At 35.9% G+C, this 20,592-nt stretch overlaps 4 protein-coding genes across 5 annotated transcripts; 2 read left to right on the top strand and 2 right to left on the bottom strand.

Moving 5' to 3' along the window:
• Positions 1-1,220: 1,220 nt before the first annotated feature.
• LOC129577940 (probable E3 ubiquitin-protein ligase HERC3) lies at positions 1,221-3,292 on the bottom strand. 2 transcript variants are annotated; one of them, XM_055465803.1, is made up of 5 exons: positions 3,024-3,292; positions 2,631-2,828; positions 2,037-2,565; positions 1,855-1,930; positions 1,221-1,775 (listed from the first exon to the last, which is right to left on the bottom strand). In XM_055465803.1, exons 2-5 carry the CDS (start codon positions 2,713-2,715, stop codon positions 1,308-1,310), a joined length of 1,158 nt encoding a protein of 385 aa, XP_055321778.1. In that variant the 5' UTR covers positions 2,716-2,828; positions 3,024-3,292; the 3' UTR covers positions 1,221-1,307. The 2 variants fall into 2 exon arrangements, with proteins under 2 accessions (XP_055321778.1, XP_055321777.1); XM_055465802.1 differs by having other exon boundaries at positions 2,016-2,565; positions 3,024-3,291.
• On the top strand, positions 2,802-4,114 carry LOC129577941 (ADP-ribosylation factor-like protein 3). Its single transcript, XM_055465804.1, has 4 exons — positions 2,802-2,929; positions 3,317-3,518; positions 3,615-3,910; positions 3,999-4,114. Exons 1-4 carry the CDS (start codon positions 2,927-2,929, stop codon positions 4,038-4,040), a joined length of 543 nt encoding a protein of 180 aa, XP_055321779.1. The 5' UTR covers positions 2,802-2,926; the 3' UTR covers positions 4,041-4,114.
• A 2-nt stretch (positions 4,115-4,116) lies between these two features.
• Positions 4,117-8,119, top strand: LOC129577938 (uncharacterized). The gene is made up of 7 exons (XM_055465798.1): positions 4,117-4,605; positions 4,734-4,891; positions 5,037-6,359; positions 6,457-6,756; positions 6,824-7,430; positions 7,500-7,771; positions 7,978-8,119. The coding sequence occupies exons 3-6, from the start codon at positions 5,046-5,048 to the stop codon at positions 7,595-7,597; spliced, it is 2,319 nt and encodes a 772-aa protein (XP_055321773.1). The 5' UTR covers positions 4,117-4,605; positions 4,734-4,891; positions 5,037-5,045; the 3' UTR covers positions 7,598-7,771; positions 7,978-8,119.
• Positions 8,120-8,521: 402 nt separating this feature from the next.
• Positions 8,522-11,751, bottom strand: LOC129577939 (uncharacterized). Its single transcript, XM_055465799.1, has 5 exons — positions 10,576-11,751; positions 10,337-10,485; positions 9,199-9,481; positions 8,748-8,990; positions 8,522-8,658 (listed from the first exon to the last, which is right to left on the bottom strand). The coding sequence occupies exons 1-5, from the start codon at positions 11,344-11,346 to the stop codon at positions 8,578-8,580; spliced, it is 1,527 nt and encodes a 508-aa protein (XP_055321774.1). The 5' UTR covers positions 11,347-11,751; the 3' UTR covers positions 8,522-8,577.
• Positions 11,752-20,592: the final 8,841 nt, after the last annotated feature.

Below are 20,592 nucleotides of genomic sequence, written 5' to 3'. Positions count from 1 at the left end.
TAAAAATGATGGAAAAAAGTAAAGAAAAAAAAACATAAAAAACATATTTTTATACACTTTTTAAAATGTTGAATTGGATTTTTGGACAAACATTCTTTGGCTATCTGATGATCTTATTATTATGGAAGCGAATGAACATGGTGTCTGCAGTAAATTAGGTAATCGACGGTTCAACCATTTTGAAATATTGAATTTTTTTTTAGCTATTTAACTGGAAACGCGGGAGAATGAAGTAAAACAAACCGAAACCAAAAAAAAACATAAAATCATTCATGAAATAAATGTGCATTAAATTGTAAATGAGATAGAAAATTAACAACAACAAGAACAAGAACAAGAACAAAAAAATATTGCGTTCACTAGAGACTAACGACATTAATGGGATGTGAATTTATTTGCATTTGGCAGTGGTAACAATTATGTTTCGTTTTGATTTTCGAACGTATCATTTTCGTTTATATGGTATTAATAGAAAAACCACATATTGAGAGAAAAATGAAAATTAAATATATCCGCTTTGTTGTAACAGATAAAGAAAAAATTCGTATCTTTGTGCAAGCATAGAATACAAATAAAATCAACGCGGTAACTGATAATAATCGAACATAAATATTATTTGGTTTTTTATTATGAGCTCGCTTCGTCGGTAGATTCATCTCGCTACCGAGCCAATTTCGAAATGACAGCAACAAAAAACCAACTAACATGCGCATATTCAAAATATATATATACACACACACACACACACACAAACTCACAATCTAAAAATGAAAGAAAAAAAAAACATTAACAAAACTATTACACCAAAAAGCTACCATAACATTTTCTGAAAATCAATCAAACTTACACAATAACAACAACAAAAAGAACCACAAATCATTAATCAAATGAAGACTTAAACTGTATGCATATTTAAAATGGCATTTACAAGAGAAAAAAAAAGAAAATAAAAAAAAGAAAAGAAGACGCTAGTGGATTAACGACACATAAGAGTGCATCAATCGAATGCATTCATTTCGATTGAAAATCACACACATGATGAGGAGACAGCAAACAATTGTATTAGACCGTATTTATCCCAACTAAAAAAAAACAAAAACAAATAAAGTCTAATGTATGTATCTTCAAAGAGGTAAATACTACACTAATTGTAATATATTTATAATGTGAATTTGGAGTGGATCAGTATTTACTATACAAAATAAAATACTAATGATATATTAAATTGTGAGATCTTTCAATCCCACTTCATTTCCAATTTCCTTTTTATTGACTAGTTTGTTTCGATTGTGACATTATCTTCGTTATTAATCCTTTGAAATAACAAATGTCGACCAATCACCGCAGATAACTTCATCAGCCTTTGATACATTAGTGTTGATAATATGGAATTGATCACAGTCAGCATCAAGTTTGTCATTTGCAAGTTGGCCGTATTTATTCCAGCCGCTTGCCATTAGCGAGCCGTCATCAATCTTGACAATGGTGTGCCGAGTGCCTGCACTCACCGCAACTGGGTGGTACTGATTCTCTGAAATGCTGTCATTGTCGATGGATTCAGAACTTTCCTTCGGCAAATCAACAATCACTGGCGAAGCAAATACCGTCGAACATTTTTGACGTTCAACTCTTCTCTCTCCATTCGGTTGCATTGCTTCGAATGTTTGGAACAATGGTAAACCAAGCTGACCATTCACATTCCATCCCCAGACATATAAGTCGTTAAATGCTGATACAGCTACACTATGCCAGCCTCCAGTCGCCACATCGATTACCTGAAATTGACGAGAAAAATACAATAAAAAAAAATGGGAAAAATATTTAACAAGTTTCAATGAGAAAAATTTTAGTCACTTTTATTCCTGCCAATGCTTCGATCAAAACCGGCTCATCTTCTGATTCCAGGCCACCCAAACCGAGTTGACCACGTCTAATAGGAAAATTGGAAAGAAAATCAAGTTATAAATCAATCATAAATACATTTACAAAAAAAAAAAATGAGACATTCCACATACGAAGAACTACCGAAGGCATACAGATCTCCATTGGTGGTTAAAATGAGGCAGTGCTCATTTCCACAGCACACTTTTTTGATTTTAACATGCGCTGGAAATGTGTAAATCTTCAACGGCATATTGTAGACATTATTTTTATTAGTTATAACAACGGAAAGTGATCGTCCGGCCGTGATATGTGTGATAAATTCGTCTTTGCTTTCATTCAGATCATTTTCCAGTTGTGCGCTGAATTTGCCAAATATTTTGCTTGTGCTCATCTCATTGCTGTGCGATGATCGTTGTATTATCGTCGAATTAATTTCAGTCACTTTAAATGTTTGACAATCGATCTTATACACAGTGCCAATACTGAGCAGAACAAGGCAAAATCGGTCCGTGCAAGCAACATCTTGGATTGGATATTCAAACGGAAAACGTCTTTCCTGAAAAGTTTCCCCATTCAAAAAACCGCAAATATATACATCACTACCGTTTGCGTACGCACAATAATTCCACAAACATTTTATAAGTGTTTTTTTCGTCGCTGTCAATGAGTCCAATTTTAGTTCTGAAAAAAAAAAATCATTTGATAAAAATGTTTAAAAAAAATTACAACGAAAGCGGCAATTCAACCTTCAAGCGATGTGACGACTTTGGGTAGATTTTTCAACTGTCCAAAACCGTTAAATCCTGCAAAATATATATTCAACGTGGTCATGGTAACAGGTAAATGGCTGTCATGAGCTGAATTACACCAATTGGATAGTTTTACTGATGATTGACAGTTTGCTGTGAATATAGGGCGAAAGCGGTCGAAAATAGTTGTGTGCGCTGAAGAGCAAAATAGAAATAAAATCAAACTATATTTCTCAAATTGCGAAATTCATTGGGATTCAATAGAATCGATACACGTACTGTATTTTAAAAGAATGGTAAGTAGGTAAATGCTAAATAAATTACAAATGGAAATGACAAAATTGAACGGTGAATTTTCAATTGAAATAATAAATTTAATGGTTCGCATACCGTAAAATTTTGTATCGATAAATGTTTGCGAATTGGTTTCTATAGTAACTTTTGGGTGTTGATGTGCTCAAAAGAAACAACAGTCGAATCTTTGTATTGTTTATTATTTGAAAAGAGTAAACACGTTCATGACATTGACACATTCATTGGTTCGCCTTTAAGATGACAGCGAACAATTTACGCAGCGGGTAACACCGTACCATTAAATACAAATACTTAAACCACAAAGTATTTGGCTTGATGTCGTTCGACCACGACCACTTGAATCATTTGAATTTGGTATCGTTTTGCAGGGTTTGCTATCATTGTTGAGAAAATTGCGATCAGCACCAGAAAAAGAAGTTCGAATATTGCTCTTGGGATTGGATAATTCGGGCAAAACCACGCTGCTCAAGCAGTTGGCATCTGAAGAAGTGACACAAGTCACACCAACGGCTGGATTCAATATAAAATCCGTTGCCGCCGATGGTTTCAAGATAAATTTCTGGGATATCGGTAAATGAATATCATTTGAATGCAATTTCTGAAATAAGACTAAAATATGACAAATTTTCTCTCATTTCTCTTTGGGTTTCAATCCTAAAACAAAAGGTGGCCAAAGTAAAATTCGTCCATATTGGAAAAATTATTTTGAAAATACGGATGCACTGATTTATGTGATTGACTGTAGCGATCGAAAGCGATTAGCTGAGACTGGGAATGAATTTTCCGAATTGCTTGCTGATGAAAAGTTAAACGATGTGCCAATCATGATATTTGCGAACAAGCAAGACTTACAGAACGTACTGAAAGTGTCGGAGGTGGCTGAAGCCATTGGTTTGGTGAAATTGAAAGATCGTACATGGCAAATTCAAGAGTGTTCCGCTCTCGAAGGGACTGGAATTAAGGTACAAATGGCATTAATTTTTTTTTCTTTATTCAATACAATTTGCACACTCATGGAACACTGATTTTATTTTCACCAAATATTCACAGGAAGGAATGGACTGGGTCTGCAAAAACATAAAAAAGAATTAATCGTGCTTGTCCCAGTTCGCTTTCAGCCCAATATTTTCATCATTTTCAATCAATCTGCTAATGTAGCCCATGAAACATTCATGTAACGCAATTTAGTCATTTTTAACGTTAAAAGATGTAACGTTTTCAGACTTTTTTTCCGTCAAAATCGACTGAAATTTCAGTGTAAACCAACTGTATGAATATTGGGAACGAGAAAATGTTAGATTTTAAATTAAAGAGAAAAGAATTATGTATCAATTAATAGTGTTCACAAAAATAGTATAAAATTCTATGATTTAAATTGTTCATGTTTTTGTTCATGTATTGATCCAAAGAGAATGAACTAAATGGTGAGAGTATATTTTCAAATTCATTTCTTCTGATTTTCAACGATTACGTTTTAAATTGTCCAGAGATGGCAGGCAAAACTAATGTAGTGAATATTCCCGCTATTAGTGTTGGTTCATTTTGAAGTTTGTTATTGTAAACAAACCGCCGTTCACAATTTCACCATGTCATGAAATATGAATCTTTGCTTCGTTCGACTAAATTCATATTGAACAGCCAGCAAAAGGGAAAAAGGGTAAGTCATTTGAATTGTTATCGTTGTGACATCGAACGAGTGATCGAACCAAACAATACCACCGTGTGCATGTGATTTTCGAAATCAACAAACCATCGATTGTTGTGTGTTTTTTTGTTTGTTTACAGTTTTGATCCGTAGCCTGTGGAAGAAATCTGCTGTCGAAATATCGTGAGCGTTTCGATATTTTATCACGGTGTGCGGTGTTCGTGTCACAACCAAATTCAGCTTGATGTGTCAAACTGATGCCGGTTGCACATTCACATTGATCTGAACATTTGGAAAGGCAAGTCATTTGTTGTGAATACTGTTCGATTTACAGTGATTGTTTTTTTTTCGTTTTTCGTTCAAATTAAGTAATTTAGAAGCAACAAAAAATCATTTCTAGTGCGTTCTTAAGTAATTTTTGTGTTTTCATTCTATTTTTTCAGGGTTCAATAATGGGCAGAAAAAGGATTGGGGCACATGCCATTCGTGGCAATAGGTCGAAACCGCGGAAAGTTGAAGATGGCAAGCAAAAGGAGGAGAAAGCATACTTTGCAATCAAGTTGGCCGCCACTAGTATTGTTCGACCGGAATATCGTGATCGTATTCTGCCATGGATCACAAAAACCAGCATAAAATGCACCGAAATATCTGAATTGGCGTCGCTTCTATTCCTCAACAAAGTCAGAGCTGCCACTGAACAGGCCATCATCACCGGCAATTGGGAATATTTCGACGATGGCGATGGAATGCACATCATCGAAAATTGCTTCTATGCTGTGTTGCGGCGCTACAAGGAAGACGATTTCATTATGGATCCATGGTTCCGGCATTGCTTTGAGAATGTGGACATCGAGAATCGCTCCGCATGGCCAAACAATGATTACTTCGGCAACTTGATGAAATATTTGTTCCAACAATATGGCCGTAATGTGAAGACGAATTTGGATACACATGCACAGAAACGATTGCGGTATTTCTTGAGATTGAAGGCATTCAGACAGAACTACACTAACCGGATTCGTGGCCTACCGGACACATACGATGAACGAGATGTGGCAAATGCAGTGTCATGGGCAATCAAACGATATGACGCAACAAGAGGTGATGCTAATCGCTTGGCCAAACGAGATCGATTGTTGCGTTACGTTCGAGACATTCGTGGACCAGCTGACGATGATATCGCCAAATTCACCAAAGACGAAGATACATGGTTTTCATCATTGCCAATGTGGTTGATCATGCAATCGGAAATCGAAACGCACCTCAACTGGGTTGAACAACACCACGACAACATCGTGCAAGTCATTGCGTTGCCAAACATCAAGAATTTGGTGGTCATCCCAATCTGTCATCACACGCGAAAGGCAGTGAGAATAGACGCTGATGTTTTGTATCGTATGATGTGCGAAACCGGTACCATTCCGCGTGATGAATATGGTCGGCAACATACAGTGGGCCACGTCACGTCAAAATCAAATCAAGCGTATTATTTCAATATGATTTTTAACATGGAGAAAATCAATCGAGTGTTGAAAGCAAACAAAAAATTCGAACATATTCTCAGCGATGGTGTATCGGCATCGATTCTGTACTCAGTGAAGAAAACCGTAGTCGACAAGTTAGTGGAAGATGGTTTGGTGCGTAAACGGTACTCGGATGGCTTCTATGTCTATGAATTGGGCATTGATTGGGGCATGAAGACGTGGAATGCAACCGTTAGGCGACGGATTAATAATGACAAAGAGCGAATTCATAATGGCAAAGAGGTATGTTAGCGATTGAATGCATTCTATTGTGATTGTGTCATGTGAATCCATTTCATTGTTTAATTTTTATTGTTCGATTTTTGTTTCCATCTCACAGATGAACTTCACAATCAACAGCAAGAAGTATCATTATGGGACCGAAGAAGGAGTGCGTAAAGAAAAGAGAGAGCGATGGACTCGTGCCTTTGGGCAGTTCGAAGAGAGTGATCGAAACAACCGAGCGCGATATGACCGAATGCCATCACCAAAAGGAAGCAATTGGCGTGACTACATACGGCATCGATTGACCATCATGAAGAAAGCCATTGCAGTGTACACAACCAAAAAGTACACACGTTTAAGTTTTGATCATTACATCGAGTCCAATCGAATCAGTGACAAGGTGGCCGCAATGCTGGTAAGAATTTACGATTGAATTTTTGTTTCTTTGGAAAAAATTGAATGTTTTTGTTGTTGCTCAACAGACAAATCGCAAACGATGCATCATTAACATTGGAGCTTCCCAACCAGCTGCAAATTCACCAATACAGATCAAGAAACACGTTCGATGCCCGGGCGTGCGGAAATTGGTGAAGAGTTTCAAGAAAATGGAAGGCAATGTCATACGATTTGTGAACGAAGCCAGATCATCACGATTGTGTGCCAGATGTTTCGAACCGTTTCCATTGAGTACATTGAACGATCGTGTCAAGGTGTGTGAATGGTGTATGCCCGATCAAGATGATTGGCCTGATGGAATGAAGCTACCAGAGAAAATTGTAGCGGCAAAGAGCAAGCGGAAGTTACGATCAGAGCGACGAGCGATGCGACAAGCAGCAGTGCAGAATCCAAATCAACCCCGTGGTTTTGTGTCTAAGGTGATTTGCTACCGTAAAAACTGGCAACAAAACGCGGCAAACGGTATGGATGACAATGTTGAAGAGCGCAGAGGTGTAATCATTCACGACGCTGAACTCGGTATCATCGAGTACACAGATGAATATGTGCCCGAAGACCCTGTTGACGACTCTCCAGTACTGAAGACAGTTTGGCAACGTGACATTTCGGCTGCAAAATTGATCTTGTACAGAGGTATGTTACTCATTGAATTAAAATTGATGCAATAGTAATGTGTGTGTGTTTTTTTTCTCTTTGTTTCAGGGCATTGCGAACTCTTTGGACATCGGCTGCATGATGCGTTCACACGTCAACACCTCGTGTATCCAACTCGATTCCGAGTCAACTTCAACATTCATTAATATCAATGGAGCCGCAATTTATGTTTTATTTTTCAAAAGAATTTATGTAACAGTATGTTATTTGTAGTTGGTTGAGGTCTTAGTCTCCCAGACATCATCGATACCAGATATCGATGGCTATCTATATTCTATAGTCTATATAGATGTAGGTAGAGTACAGGATAATTCCTGTAGGTGAGTATCACTATTTATTAGCATATTGAATATTGATTCATAATCGTTTTTATATCATTCTAATTGATTTGTTTTTACTGCTCTTTTTCTACTTCCATTGTGACGTTAAAAATGACTGAAACTACACCCAAATGCGGGCCCAAATTCAACCGTTTACATACGCTTGGTAATGGATGTATTTGCGTTAACAATTGTTCCTTGGGTAGCCCATGAATTCGAATGAACACAGTGTAAAACACAAAATTGGTTTTGTTGTTTTTTTTATCAGCTATATTAAGATTATTTACCTTTATATATATATATATATACATTGAAACAAAAACAGATTTCTTGCTCAATTTGAAATTATTTTCATCATTTTTCTTTTCTCTCATTTTCTGTTGTTTTTTTTTAAATATAGAAACTTGAACTAAATTTTACAATTATACAGGCTTATCACACAATGACAAAATTTATAATATAGATTCGAAGAATTACGGCAACAACACACATTGCAGATGTGGTGTTAGATTCGACGTTCATGCTTAATTTCAATTTCCTATATTAGAGGCACATTTCGTGTACTCGCATGTTGAATAGAAAGTGAATAGACCATGGGTTGTGTGCGTTTGTCATAAATATCAACAAAAAAATTTCTCTCAAAATCAATTTCTTCTCCAGAATTTTTTCCCGATATTTTTGTAAACTTTTTTTTCTCTTGTTGTTCTTTTTTTTCTGCGTATTGTTGTAATGGAGTAGGTGTCCAACTCATTTTTAATTAAAATGGATTCTTTTTATTGATTTATTGGGTTAAATTTGTGTTCATCTTATAGTTCATTATGGATATATTCTGTTGTTACTTTCGCTTCGCCTTCATGGAAACCAGAACAGTCAACTGGATAGCGTCGCTTTAATTGAAAGAAAATAAATCAATGAATATAATAGAAAATCGGTAAAATAGCCTAAATCAATGGAAAAAAACATGGAAAAAACTTACCTTGCAATCATATGGATCCGAAATAACGCTGAATAGGGTCCAGAAAGGCGTGCCGGTTTCGCTTCCAATGAACCAAGCGGCTGCCATACTACTGAATTTTGTGATGCCCGCTTTGAAACCAGCCAAACCGAGTGTTTCATTGGGATCATGTGAGTTAACTTCACACAATACATATTTATCACATTGTGGTGAACGAGATGCAAATCGATAGGCACGATGAACTTTCAAAACTGGTTCGATAACCTAATAAAAAAGCATTAACAGGTTTAGGTTTTTCTTTTTGTTATTCTACCTCTTTGTGCTCTCATAACTTGGCTTAGAATGAGAGTACAAGCGCATATATGTGTACGCATGCGTGTGTTAATGTATTGATTTAAGCACCACTGTGTTTAACTAAGTGGTTAGATAGTCGAATATAATTCTTCGTTCTTTTCTGTTTTTTTGAATATACCTCAAGATTAACGGTGTCCGTTAGTTTGTCACTGAGTTCCGTTGCATTGAATTTCTGTAGCAAACCGCGGGCTTTTCCCAATTTCACCAAATCCCTCACGTATGTCACAGCTGGTTTCACATAAACGATTGTCGATATTTTCGTATGCAAATGTTCACGTGCAATAAAATCAAATAAATTGGCCAAACTTTCGCTTGGACGATGTGGATCAAACAGTGCATGCGGTGGAATTCCTTGTGCTGTTAAAAATCCATTAATCATCAGTTGAGCGGTGGTAAAGTATCTGCGCAAGTGAAGAAAAAAAAAACACGAAGAAAAAAGAACGATTTTATTTCATTGATTTGATTGAAAACGATTGAGAAAAATAGAAACAAATTGAAAGAGAGAGAGAGAGAGATAAACATAAAATGCAAAGTCAATTCGAAATCGTTAATTAAAAAAATAGAAATAATTCAGCATTCAATGGAAAGTATACAATGTTTGCTAGTCAATTATACTCCGTATGTATTTTCATTTGCTCATTTTACCCAGCTTTCGTACGCAACGCGATCGATGAAAAGAATGAGCAGATGAAACAACCGCAAACGGAACATAAATCGCAACGGTAAAATGGTGAAAAAAAACACAACACACACACACACACATATTTTTATCATTGAACATAAATTACAAAGAGCATGTCTATTGCTAGAAAGTTGTCTAATGGTTGTTTGGCGCCGCTTTAGTTAATTATACAGTCCATGCACATGAAACAGAATAATGCATAATAACCAAAGTGCATTTCTTCTAATTGCTTTCAGAAAGAAAGAAAAAAACAAACAAAAATGTGTCACGAGAGAGAGAATCCAATACATGTCAGTCATAAATTGGCATGGCCTTCAATCAGACTCCGGCTCATTACCATATCGACCCAAAAATCGCTTCACGTGTAAATTTATTGCAAATCTAGCCCTATATATTATCTATAATACCTGTCAACATTTTGTGACATAGAACGTATTTCGAGCAGCAAAATAATAAATTTACTCAAATGTTCTCAGGCGATGAGCGATTTTTTTCAAGGTCAATGGTATGATACTATGGTTGTTGTTTTTTTTTTCCAATTCCATGTGTTGATGTATTAAATAATTACACTTACCGTTTGTACACTTCTGGCTCAGCAATATAGTTAACCCAATCGGACAGATAGAGTGTGGTGGCTTTCAGCCATCTTCGTCGGAATGCTTGATTGTGTAGTGAATTGAAGAGTTTATCATAGTCTAATTTGCCATCACGACCCGTGAAACCCTAAACGTGAATAAAGTTATGAATGATTTGCAATTTTTGTTTTGTTCGATTTTCTGCCGTTTTCGTTGGTACTTCTAATTTGACACTCACTTTGAATATTTGATTGACACCCGATTTCTCCCAGAGTGCTTCAGCAAGTTCCGAATTTGAGAAATGGTCCCACAAAACGTGGATTCGCTCCAAAAATGGTGGCAAAACCCATTGATGATCCTTGTGTTTTGCATGAACTTTTTCACCCGCCGGCCCATTAAATGAGTTAATCGCTTGAATGGCCATTGGCAATAGGCTCATTAAGCCTTCATTTGATTTATCAGCATGACTGTCAACATTGTTTGTGTTACCCATGAATGCAGACGCAATATTCAAAATAGTATCAATGCCGATTCCACCATCTTGACCACTATTTGATCGTTTTCGGCGTTTTGCTTGCGGTTGATCGTCATCATCGTCCGAATTGTCACCAGCTGCCGTAAACATTTCAATAACATTTCCAATGATCGATGGATCAAATCCTGATCCACCGCCGCCATTGTCACCACCATTGGCATTCATCAATTGACTGAGTCCGGTTAAAATTTGAGCCGCACCAATACCACCGCCATTCGATTTGGAACCATCTTGTTGAACTAAACTGCCAATCAATTGTGCGATGCCAGCGATTCCAGTGCCACCGATGCCGTTGCCACCGCCTCGACCACCTTGTTGATTGGCGAAGGTTTCTTGCAAAAATGATGTGGCAATATCGAGGAATGGATTTGAATCGTCAACTTTATTATTGGTCTTTTGTGCTGTATGCGAATTTGCATAGATAACACACAGATTCAATATTACAAATGTTACATGTTTCACTTTACAAATCATTTTTGAATTTATTTTTTCTTCAACTAATTATTTCACTATGCTGGTTCAATGGAATCTTTTTTTCTCGTTTTTTCTTCTTGCCTTTTCTACAATTACAGTACAACTGGTTTATAGAATAAAAACAATTTATTGACTAAAATTTTTTACAATTTCCAACTGAAGTAGATCAATGTAGAATGTGCTAGTTCATTTTCGTGCGGTAGATTCTCTTCAACTGCGGTATGATCACCGAAATAACGACCGCAATAAGAATATCACACCAAATCGAATGAACCCGAATTACACAACACACCCAAAATGTACGAACAAAATTGAAAAACTACCGAAAAATATACGTCTACACAGGTTGACCGTTTCCACTGTTCTGAATAATATTGCAGTCATAATGACTATAACAGTACTGTGTGAGAGATCGCTTCGTGTAGAAAATGACGATGATGACGACGACTACGACGAAGAAATGAAAAAAGAAAGAAGAAAGAAGAAAGAGAATGAAGACGACGAAGACCAAGAGTTGTTCTTTTCGATGGAACAATGTGAAAGAAGAAAGAAGGCTTAGATGGAGCGAGTGTGTTGATCGTTAACATTGCCATCGATGACGTGTGCATGTGTACGGAAGAATATATGGAGTTTGAATCTTCACCACTCTTTGGATTCTATCGTGTTGGTATCGCTCTGTATTCTTGTCGTGCCGTCCGGCTCGTGTGTATGCCCCAAAACAGAGGCGTGTGTTTGCCTGTGTGTGTGTGTGTGCGCTTGCGTGCGTGCTTGTGTGCGATACAGCGCAAAGAGTTCAATAAACGATTTATTCTTTAATACGGAACCGCTCAGGTTCTACACACTTGAGATCATTTGGTGTTTTGGTTCGGCGGCTAAGTAACACTTTACAGCAACAACAGAAATCACAACAAAAAAGAAAGCAACAGTTTGTGTACAGTTTCTTTTTTGTTCTTTTTCTTTTATTTCGGAATTTACTAGAAGAATTACAACATATCTGCATTGTCCGACAAACTTCATAACAATTAGAACTTGGCGTGCACACCGTGCTCATTTCATCTATTTTCGTTCGTTATTGGATTTCATTCAAGGTGAAAAACAGAATCTGTTCTTAATCCAATGAGCAGAAAAATACACGTCGATGAAATCAAAGCTAAAATATTGTCAGTTCGTGCACAATGCACATCGTGCATTGGACATTGCGATAAAGCTTGAATTGACTTTTCACGTTGTTCTATTTAAAATGCATCGCTCTATTCCGATGATGGCTGGTGAGTGGCACACGTGGAACAATCATATTTAATGGATTTAAATCATGCCGACACGATTATCATTTCAAATTTCGTTTCGAACATTGATGATATGGCCCATCATCATTGATATGCGCTTGAATATCACGTATTTTCAACGTCGAACTTTGGATATCAGCCATGAATTCTATTTTAAGAATGTCTCAAATGGAGAACATATTTCTAGAAGAAATTCATTCGATTATATTTTATTTTCAGCTAAGAAATCCGCTTATCAATTTGCGTATTTATGAAGAAGAAAAAAGATTGGCTCTATAAACCTGCTACGTATACGCATTTCATCCATAAAGCTGTTTGTTGCTTTTTACGATTGCCGTATATTTTTCATTTCATTTCATTTCTTTTAATCATTTGCTATTGAGATCAGTTTATAAACTCGAAATTATTTCGAATGAGTGATTGGAAAAAAAACAGGATTTGAAATGGAGTATTCCGTTGAGTCAGCATAGCTTTGAATACGTATCAATCGTGTTCAATGTGAATGATACAAAGCATATGAGTTGGCTGGCTCCGATTGTGACCCACTTAAGAATTCCACTTTACCGGTTCGTTTAGCGTCAGAGTCACACATACACACAGACATAAACACACGGACACAGCTGTATGTCCAAAAAAAACTGTGAACACTGAACATCCTTGTTATGTGGAATTTCACGATGGTATTCGAAAATTGATTGAGTATTTCTTCTAAGTAAATTACGTGTATTTCGGCAAATTACCAATTAATAACCACCAATTTACGGTTTAAGTGACACGTCAGTTTCATCAGCAACCAATTCAATTAGTACATTCTTTTGTTCAATCCTAATCTTTATTCCAGAACGGTAAACGTTCCATATTTACTTAATCTTTTTTGTTTCTTTATTTTGCTCGTTGTTGTCGCGGTTTGTTGATTTAGATTTGCTCAAGCGTCGAAATCTCTCTTTTTTTCGTCTTTGCTCTGCCATAGTCAATAATTTCTTGTTTTTCTGCCACATTTTTTGTTGTTTTTGTTCATGCTGTTATGGCTATATGTTCTTGTGCTCATATATTTCGAGAGCATTATAAAATGCGCAAGCAATACTTAGCGACCTATTTTAATGGCGAGCGAAAGACACAAGAATACGAACGATCCTCATTACTTGTGTCGCCCGTTTCGTCGTCTTATTCTTCTTCTTTGTCACATTAGCTGCTTCGTTTTACGGTTCCTCGTTCTGAATCAATCATCGCCATCGCCATCGCCATCGCCATCGCCATCGCCATCGCCATCGTCGTCGCCATCGCTAACCAGTGTTTAATATCATTTATGCAAATGATCACGTTAAATATTTACATGGTGTACCTGAGTTCCGTTAGGCGGTTAGTTCTTCTTCTTCTTCTTTTTCTTGTTTTTCATTTCTTCCATGCTTTTTCGTGTGTATCAATTTCATAATGCATGGATTCGTGTGGTTTGTGTTGACGACATTTACAGTAACAAACGTCTACTATGGTTGATGTAACATGAACATTCGTTGTATGTGTATGTGTATATGCGTGGACTAACGCTTATGCACACACCAATTGAGCTTGAGATTCTTTACTTTTCATGCGAATCATATCAACAATTATTTAATTTTCACGTTACTTTATTTTCGTCGTCCATGAACCATATGAAGAATGTTTTCGGAATTCTGCTACTTGTTCTTGACATGCATTTTAATGAGCAAACAGTGAGCTGATGATTCAGTTATGATATCTATCATTTCGAAACTTTTAGTATTAATTGATATCATTAAATTATCTAAGTCAATTTGCACAAGATTTTATTCATTTTTTTAAATGAATTTTATTCGAATGTATTTAAGTCAAGAAAATCTTTTTTCGCAAAATTTAACGGTTTTAATTGGAATGAAAAAAAAAACGATAGAAAATTGATTTGAACGCTTTTAATTAGGGTTTCGGAAATGTTGTTAATTGATTTTCTTAGAATTCGATCTTCTGTCATGTTTGGTCCAATCACCACACTAACAGCAGAACGGTATCAACACGGTTGGTGCTGATTTAAAGCCGGTGGAAATCGTTGCTTCAATATGCTTGGAATCGAAAGTAATGAAACGCCTTTAGCTTGTCCGATCGAAAATTAAATCGCAGCGAATCAGACCGGTAGTCAGCGATTTTACAGATATTTCGCATTTACAGCAATGAAAGATCCAGGCATATGTTTGTACCTATTGATTTGATTGAGTGCGTCACATTTCAATTGCTTAAAACTTGTCACTTGGAGAATAAAGATTTTTGTTTGCGAAGTATGTTTTGTCAAAAATACCAGATATGAATATCCGGAAAAGTGACGGTTGTTCTTCTTATTACGAAATTTTGAATTTCAATCGGAAATGGAAAGAATATTTCTAAGACTTCATAGAAGGTAATACAAATGTCTGGGGTCCGCTTCATAGAGCCGACCATTTCTCAATGCCGTATGCATGTCAGTATAGGATAAGGTTGGCTTATATTTATAGAAAACCAAATTCGTTTGAAAAGAAAGAAATATATCTCTTCTGAAGGTCGTTTAGACATGCTGCGAAAATATTTACGCAACAAAATATTTATTCAGCAGATTGATTCAGTCGATCATTATTAAACCTTAGAACAAAAGAGCTGCAAATAATGTCGATTATCGGAAATGATTACACAACTCGAACATATTGTTTGTTTATAAATTTACGGTCGTATTAATGGTTAATGTCGACTAGAAACTCAACGAATAAGATCACGAATATGTATGAGTTTTTAATTTTACTTTGTCGTGGCAAAAATTGTTACGTTGGATATATTTTAATAGCCAAACGTTGTACTAGGCTGTTTCCAGTAATCCGAATGACAATAAATCAGATTATTCTATCGCCTTTATTGCTATCATTCATGCACTAATTTAATTTGCACACGATCTAGTACAGTATTGAATATCGATAAAATGAATTTTATTAAATTATTTTTTATTATTTCCAATCTCCAACATGACTTTCATACTTGTTTTGGGTGATTTCGCTTTTAAGATAAGAATTTTGAACATTTGATTCTAATTGATTTTGTTCATTGATATGTGGCATAATCGCATCAAGTTGTACCCCCGTGTTATGGATTCCAATTGAACCGGATTCAACGGTGTTGGCTTATGCTTTGGAAAATGTCATGACTCGATTCTATAGCAAACGAACGTCAAATGTGTTCATTGCAGTGAAATCATCGCAGACAGTGAACGGCGGACCAAATCACGTTGCTGCCAAAATGATTCAAATTCAAAGCAATCGAACTTCAATGATAACTTGAGTGATCGCAAACCGTTTCAACTTCAATCAAATCAAATTGAGGCTGTGAGAATGAAAATGGCAATACAGGAATAAACATTCTGAAACGCATCAAGAAAAAAAATTCGCAAAAACGAATCATGAGTTCTGAATATGCAAAAGTGAAACATGAATTTACATGGGCAGCATAGGTTCACTTTTGCGTATTCAGAACTCATGATTCACTTTTGAGAATTTTTTTTTCTTGATGCGTTTCAGAATGTTTATTCCTGTATTGCCATTTTCATTCTCACAGCCTCAATTTTACAATGTGTTTGTGATTGACGATTACGATAGTTTTAGGCAAGCTTCAAATTGAAATCATGTAAATAATTCATTGATTTTCAATTTTTATTTTTGTACATTTTTTTCGTTAAATGTATTTTCACTAAAATGACCACGGCAACGTTTGATTACACTGGATTTCATGCAATTGCTTTGACAAAACGAAGCGATCAAGTGATTGTGCAAAGGATATTGAATGATTGTTGGTCGCTTCACATTGCAAATGCAATTGTTCTCGCACCAGCTGCATACGACGGAAAAATCCATTTATTTACATATTTTCCATACACTTCGACACATTGTGAAGTTATTGAATCGATTCACTATGATTATTTTGATAATGGTTCATTCTCACGCAATGCACCAATCTTCCCTAATAAGTTCCGTAATTTTTAAAAATGCCGACTGATGATAGCGTCATACACATTTATTCCATACATGAACGCAAGATCCATGCCAAACGGATCCTTTGAAACGGACGGCATTGAGGGTATCATGCTTATGACCTTAATTCAACGAATGAATTTTACACCAGTCATTCATACTGTATTTGGTAATTATAACAAATATGGTTCATCTCAACAATCAACGCTGGGACCGTCATAACAAATGGTAGGACATCCTTTTCGATGAAGATTTTTCGTATTCAACATTTTATTATTGTTTAAGGTTGCGGATGGTACTTCAAATCTCTCTATATCGGCTCTAACGCTTACACCTAGCCGTGCTTTAAAGCTGTCCACATCGGTTGCATATCTATATCCATCTCTCTTATACGCAATTCCGCCCGGTCGTCCGTACACCTTTTTAGAGAAATTATACTTTCCGTTTGCAATTACAGTTTGGCTATGTATCTCAGTTCTATTCGTGCTAGCAACGATTTAATGCATTGTTTTAAAATTAGTCGAGAAAAAGAAGCGAGATTTTTTTATCGGGAAATCCATTAATATGCCTTTCTTCAATATGGTGTCTATTGGTCTGGGAGAGTCTGTTACACAAAATCATGTCTCTTTGCGGAACTTTGCGCGTACATTGCTCATGATTTGGCTGATATCGTCTTTGATTCTTCGAAATGCCTACCAAGGAAAGTTGTTTGATTATTTAAGTAGTGACCAGCGTATGGTACCGTTATTCGATCTCGATGATCTCTATGAATACGATTTGGAATTGCGTGTCTTTGGCACATATTATCAAAATATCGTTGAAAACTTCCCAGAACTCAAGCACAAGTAGGTCAAGCAATATTGTGGAATCCATACTGTGGATACTATTCAACTTCAATTTCTACCCAACATGTACTTAGATTTTTATTGAAATAAAATTTCTTTTGCAGAATTCATATGTACAATGCAAGAAGTGTGTTGCATCCCAACCATGCATATTTAACAGTTACACAAATGCTTGACTATTTTAGTCTCATCAATTTTCCACACTTTATAAAGTAAGATTACCTAACACATTATAATGTGTTGAAAACCAGAAAGTACGCAAAATTAACACCAGTTTGCGCCTACTTTCGCAAACATACATGCCTGCAAAGACCGTTCAACAATCACAATAATGCGCTCATCTCCAGTGGATTGATCGATTTCTGGGCCAGCAAATTTCGGCCCCATTTCTTTATCAAAACCAATCAATTGGAACCGAAACCATTGACACTTCATCAAATTGGTGGCGTACTTATTGTTTGCGGATATTTGATCTTATTCAGTGTGGTGTTACTGATTTTAGAGATTATTTCCCCTGGGTATGAAGCTGTTAGATTACTTTTAGATTTTCTCACGTTCAATGTAAATAAAAGGCGCACATTTTTCACAGCACAACGAGTTCAGCCGGTCGAATAAAAACAAACCATTTTCCAAATAAATGCATTTGTGATAAACGTGTACTTTGTCACTTGTTCATGAATTGTATCCATTTCTTTTGTGATAGTCTTTCACCGTGACACCTCATTTACATACTTACCATGTAGTTGAACCTATATTGTACATAAAATGTAATTTTTTTCCAGTATAACGTAAGTGTTCTATGACCTAAACCATGAACAAAAATTGCAATCCACACGCGATATTGAAAATGGCTCATTAAAATGTTCCACTTGTACCCGCATTTCAACTGTATCCTTATCGACTGAAAATGAATAACGGAAATCATTCGCATTGGTTGAAATGCAATCATCCAAACGGAGAATATCGATTTTTATATTAAAATTATCTCTATTGACTAGATCGAGAGGAGAGTAAGTTCATCTGACTTTGTTATGAAAGAGAAGAGTAAGTTTCTTTCGACTCAAAAATGGTTAAAGGCGAGTATGTTCATTTTTGGCGGGTCCTTGCGGTTTTCCACGGTTTCCGCGGAACTGATAAGAGATAACAACTTGGTGTCCTCGGCAAAGTTGTAGCACTCGAGGTCTCCTACAACATTGCTGAAGTCAGTTATCTCTTATCTCTTATCAGTTCCGCGAAAAGCGCGAAAAATGATAAGAAAAAAAAGTTCTATATAAAATTTGCTTTTTTATGTGCGCGATTTGCGCGCAACTGATAAGAGATAAGAGATAGATGTCTTCAGCAATGTTATAGAAGACCTCGAGTACTACAACTTTGCCGAAGACACCATGTTGTTATCTCCTATCAGTTGCGCGAAAACCGTGAAGACCGCAGAGGCTAGACGGTGCTACAACATACTCTACTTTAACGCCAACAGAATCATCAGAAAACATACTCTCCTCTTTCAAAATATATAAGAATTTTTTCACATACTCTCCTCTCGATCTAGTCAATAGATCTAGGGGTTTCACGCAAACTCGAAGGCCGAAGATTTTACTAGATAGCTGGAAATAAAATCATTTTATGTGTAAACTATAGATATTGCTTCTTTTTATTCATAAACTCGAATTTTTTAGAATTTTTTGAATCTAAAAATTCTGGAAGTGGGTTTTGGTGGATCCTCAGGATTGTTCAAAACCGCTCCTGGTTCTGGAAGTGGATCCTCAGGATGGACCAGGGCATTGTCAAACCCAATCTGATCCATCCTGAAGATCCACCAAAACCCACTTCCAGAACATAATTTTCAAGGTGAATGTTGAAATATTTCGAAATAATACGGATTTTGGTGAATCCCAGAGAATGTGAGAGAAAAGAGAGAAATATTGAAATTTTAGATGAATTTTAAGTTGCGTGAAACCCCTAGAAAATTATTTGTTTTCAGAAATGAATTTTACCGGGGGAATGATTCGAAATCAAAGTAATGGAGCTTCGGTAACTTTATCATTGAAAGCAATATTGGTATGTATCACACAATCATTGACAGCTCCAAGAGTTTTATATTAGTTTGAAATTTTGTGAATTCAAACGAGTACACAATAATTTCAAGTCCATATTTTCTAGAATTTGGATATACAATTGCTTTGAGAGAAGACAGAATACGGCTGTTGCTATGAAGAAACTATCAAGAAGATATCTCTTGGACCTAACAGAATATTTGAACAAAAAATAAAATAAAATCAAGCATCGAATCAAACATAAAAAATTGATAAAAAATGATAAATAATTCAAATCTATTTGGTTCATAACGTGAACGGTTACTTTCCACACCAAATTGTAACTGAACTGATTTAACAAGTGTGTGGTCCATAGTAAATCATTCAAATCAATTTCGACATGTTACTGAAAAAGTCAATTTTTTCCGTTATAAACATTTATTTAAATTAAATTGAACGAGAAAAATCACTAATAATTTTTCAGATGAATATTCAAATCTTGGCAAATTTGCCGAAATGACTTCGGGTAGGGCGATTTCAATTGTAGATTTTATGTACTTTAATGTAGTGTTTTTACTTTTTTTATGTAGGAACAATTTTTTTGAGTAATCGGCTATCGAAAAACTGCTGTAAAATGGGACAACTCAAATCTTGGTCAAAAAACGTATTTTCCACAAATCGAATTTTTTTTCGAATGAAGAATGATTCCAAAAAATTGTAGATAAATTGTAGAATTCAAATCAATTGTCTGTTTTCAAATATGTCTGCCCGTTTGTTCGATATCGGGACGAGTCTTGAAAATTGGCCCAAAATCGGTAATACTCAAATCTTGGCCACAAATTGAAATTTCCACAAACTGAATCTTCCTCTCTTGATGCTAGGTTCCATAATATTGTAGAAAAAATGTAGAATTCAAATCAGTCATCCGATCCTTGATGTTTTCAACAACTTATTTGGCTCCAGGGGAGTTTAATATTTAATATGGGAATAAAACTGCTATAAACTGCTATAAAAAGAGTTTTAATAACCAAGAATTAATTGTAGTGGCCCGAAAATAATTGTAGAAGTACCTACAGTTATTGTATCGCTC

This window comes from Sitodiplosis mosellana, unplaced genomic scaffold, assembly GCF_009176505.1.
Source record: "Sitodiplosis mosellana isolate CC-2019 unplaced genomic scaffold, AAFC_SMos_1.0 Smas_scaffold_6226, whole genome shotgun sequence".
Lineage (NCBI taxonomy): Eukaryota > Metazoa > Arthropoda > Insecta > Diptera > Cecidomyiidae > Sitodiplosis > Sitodiplosis mosellana.
Note: the sequence above shows the minus strand (reverse complement) of the source record. Positions and strands in the feature narration are given on the sequence as shown.

Excerpts from the sequence above, each read along its gene's own strand:
- LOC129577941 (XM_055465804.1), top strand. Across the intron at positions 3,519-3,614 it reads GATAAATTTCTGGGATATCG|GTGGCCAAAGTAAAATTCGT; the intron begins GTAAATGAATAT and ends CTAAAACAAAAG. Across the intron at positions 3,911-3,998 it reads TCGAAGGGACTGGAATTAAG|GAAGGAATGGACTGGGTCTG; the intron begins GTACAAATGGCA and ends AAATATTCACAG.
- LOC129577939 (XM_055465799.1), bottom strand. The coding sequence starts at position 11,346 with ATGATTTGTAAAGTGAAACATGTAACATTTGTAATATTGAATCTGTGT. Across the intron at positions 10,486-10,575 it reads GTGTCAATCAAATATTCAAA|GGTTTCACGGGTCGTGATGG; the intron begins GTGAGTGTCAAA and ends ATTCACGTTTAG. Across the intron at positions 8,991-9,198 it reads CGGACACCGTTAATCTTGAG|GTTATCGAACCAGTTTTGAA; the intron begins GTATATTCAAAA and ends CTTTTTTATTAG.
- LOC129577940 (XM_055465802.1), bottom strand. The coding sequence starts at position 2,715 with ATGACCACGTTGAATATATATTTTGCAGGATTTAACGGTTTTGGACAG. Across the intron at positions 1,931-2,015 it reads TATGCCTTCGGTAGTTCTTC|ACGTGGTCAACTCGGTTTGG; the intron begins GTATGTGGAATG and ends TTTTCCTATTAG. Across the intron at positions 1,776-1,854 it reads AAGCATTGGCAGGAATAAAA|GTAATCGATGTGGCGACTGG; the intron begins GTGACTAAAATT and ends CGTCAATTTCAG.
- LOC129577938 (XM_055465798.1), top strand. The coding sequence starts at position 5,046 with ATGGGCAGAAAAAGGATTGGGGCACATGCCATTCGTGGCAATAGGTCG. Across the intron at positions 6,360-6,456 it reads GAATTCATAATGGCAAAGAG|ATGAACTTCACAATCAACAG; the intron begins GTATGTTAGCGA and ends TCCATCTCACAG. Across the intron at positions 6,757-6,823 it reads ACAAGGTGGCCGCAATGCTG|ACAAATCGCAAACGATGCAT; the intron begins GTAAGAATTTAC and ends GTTGCTCAACAG.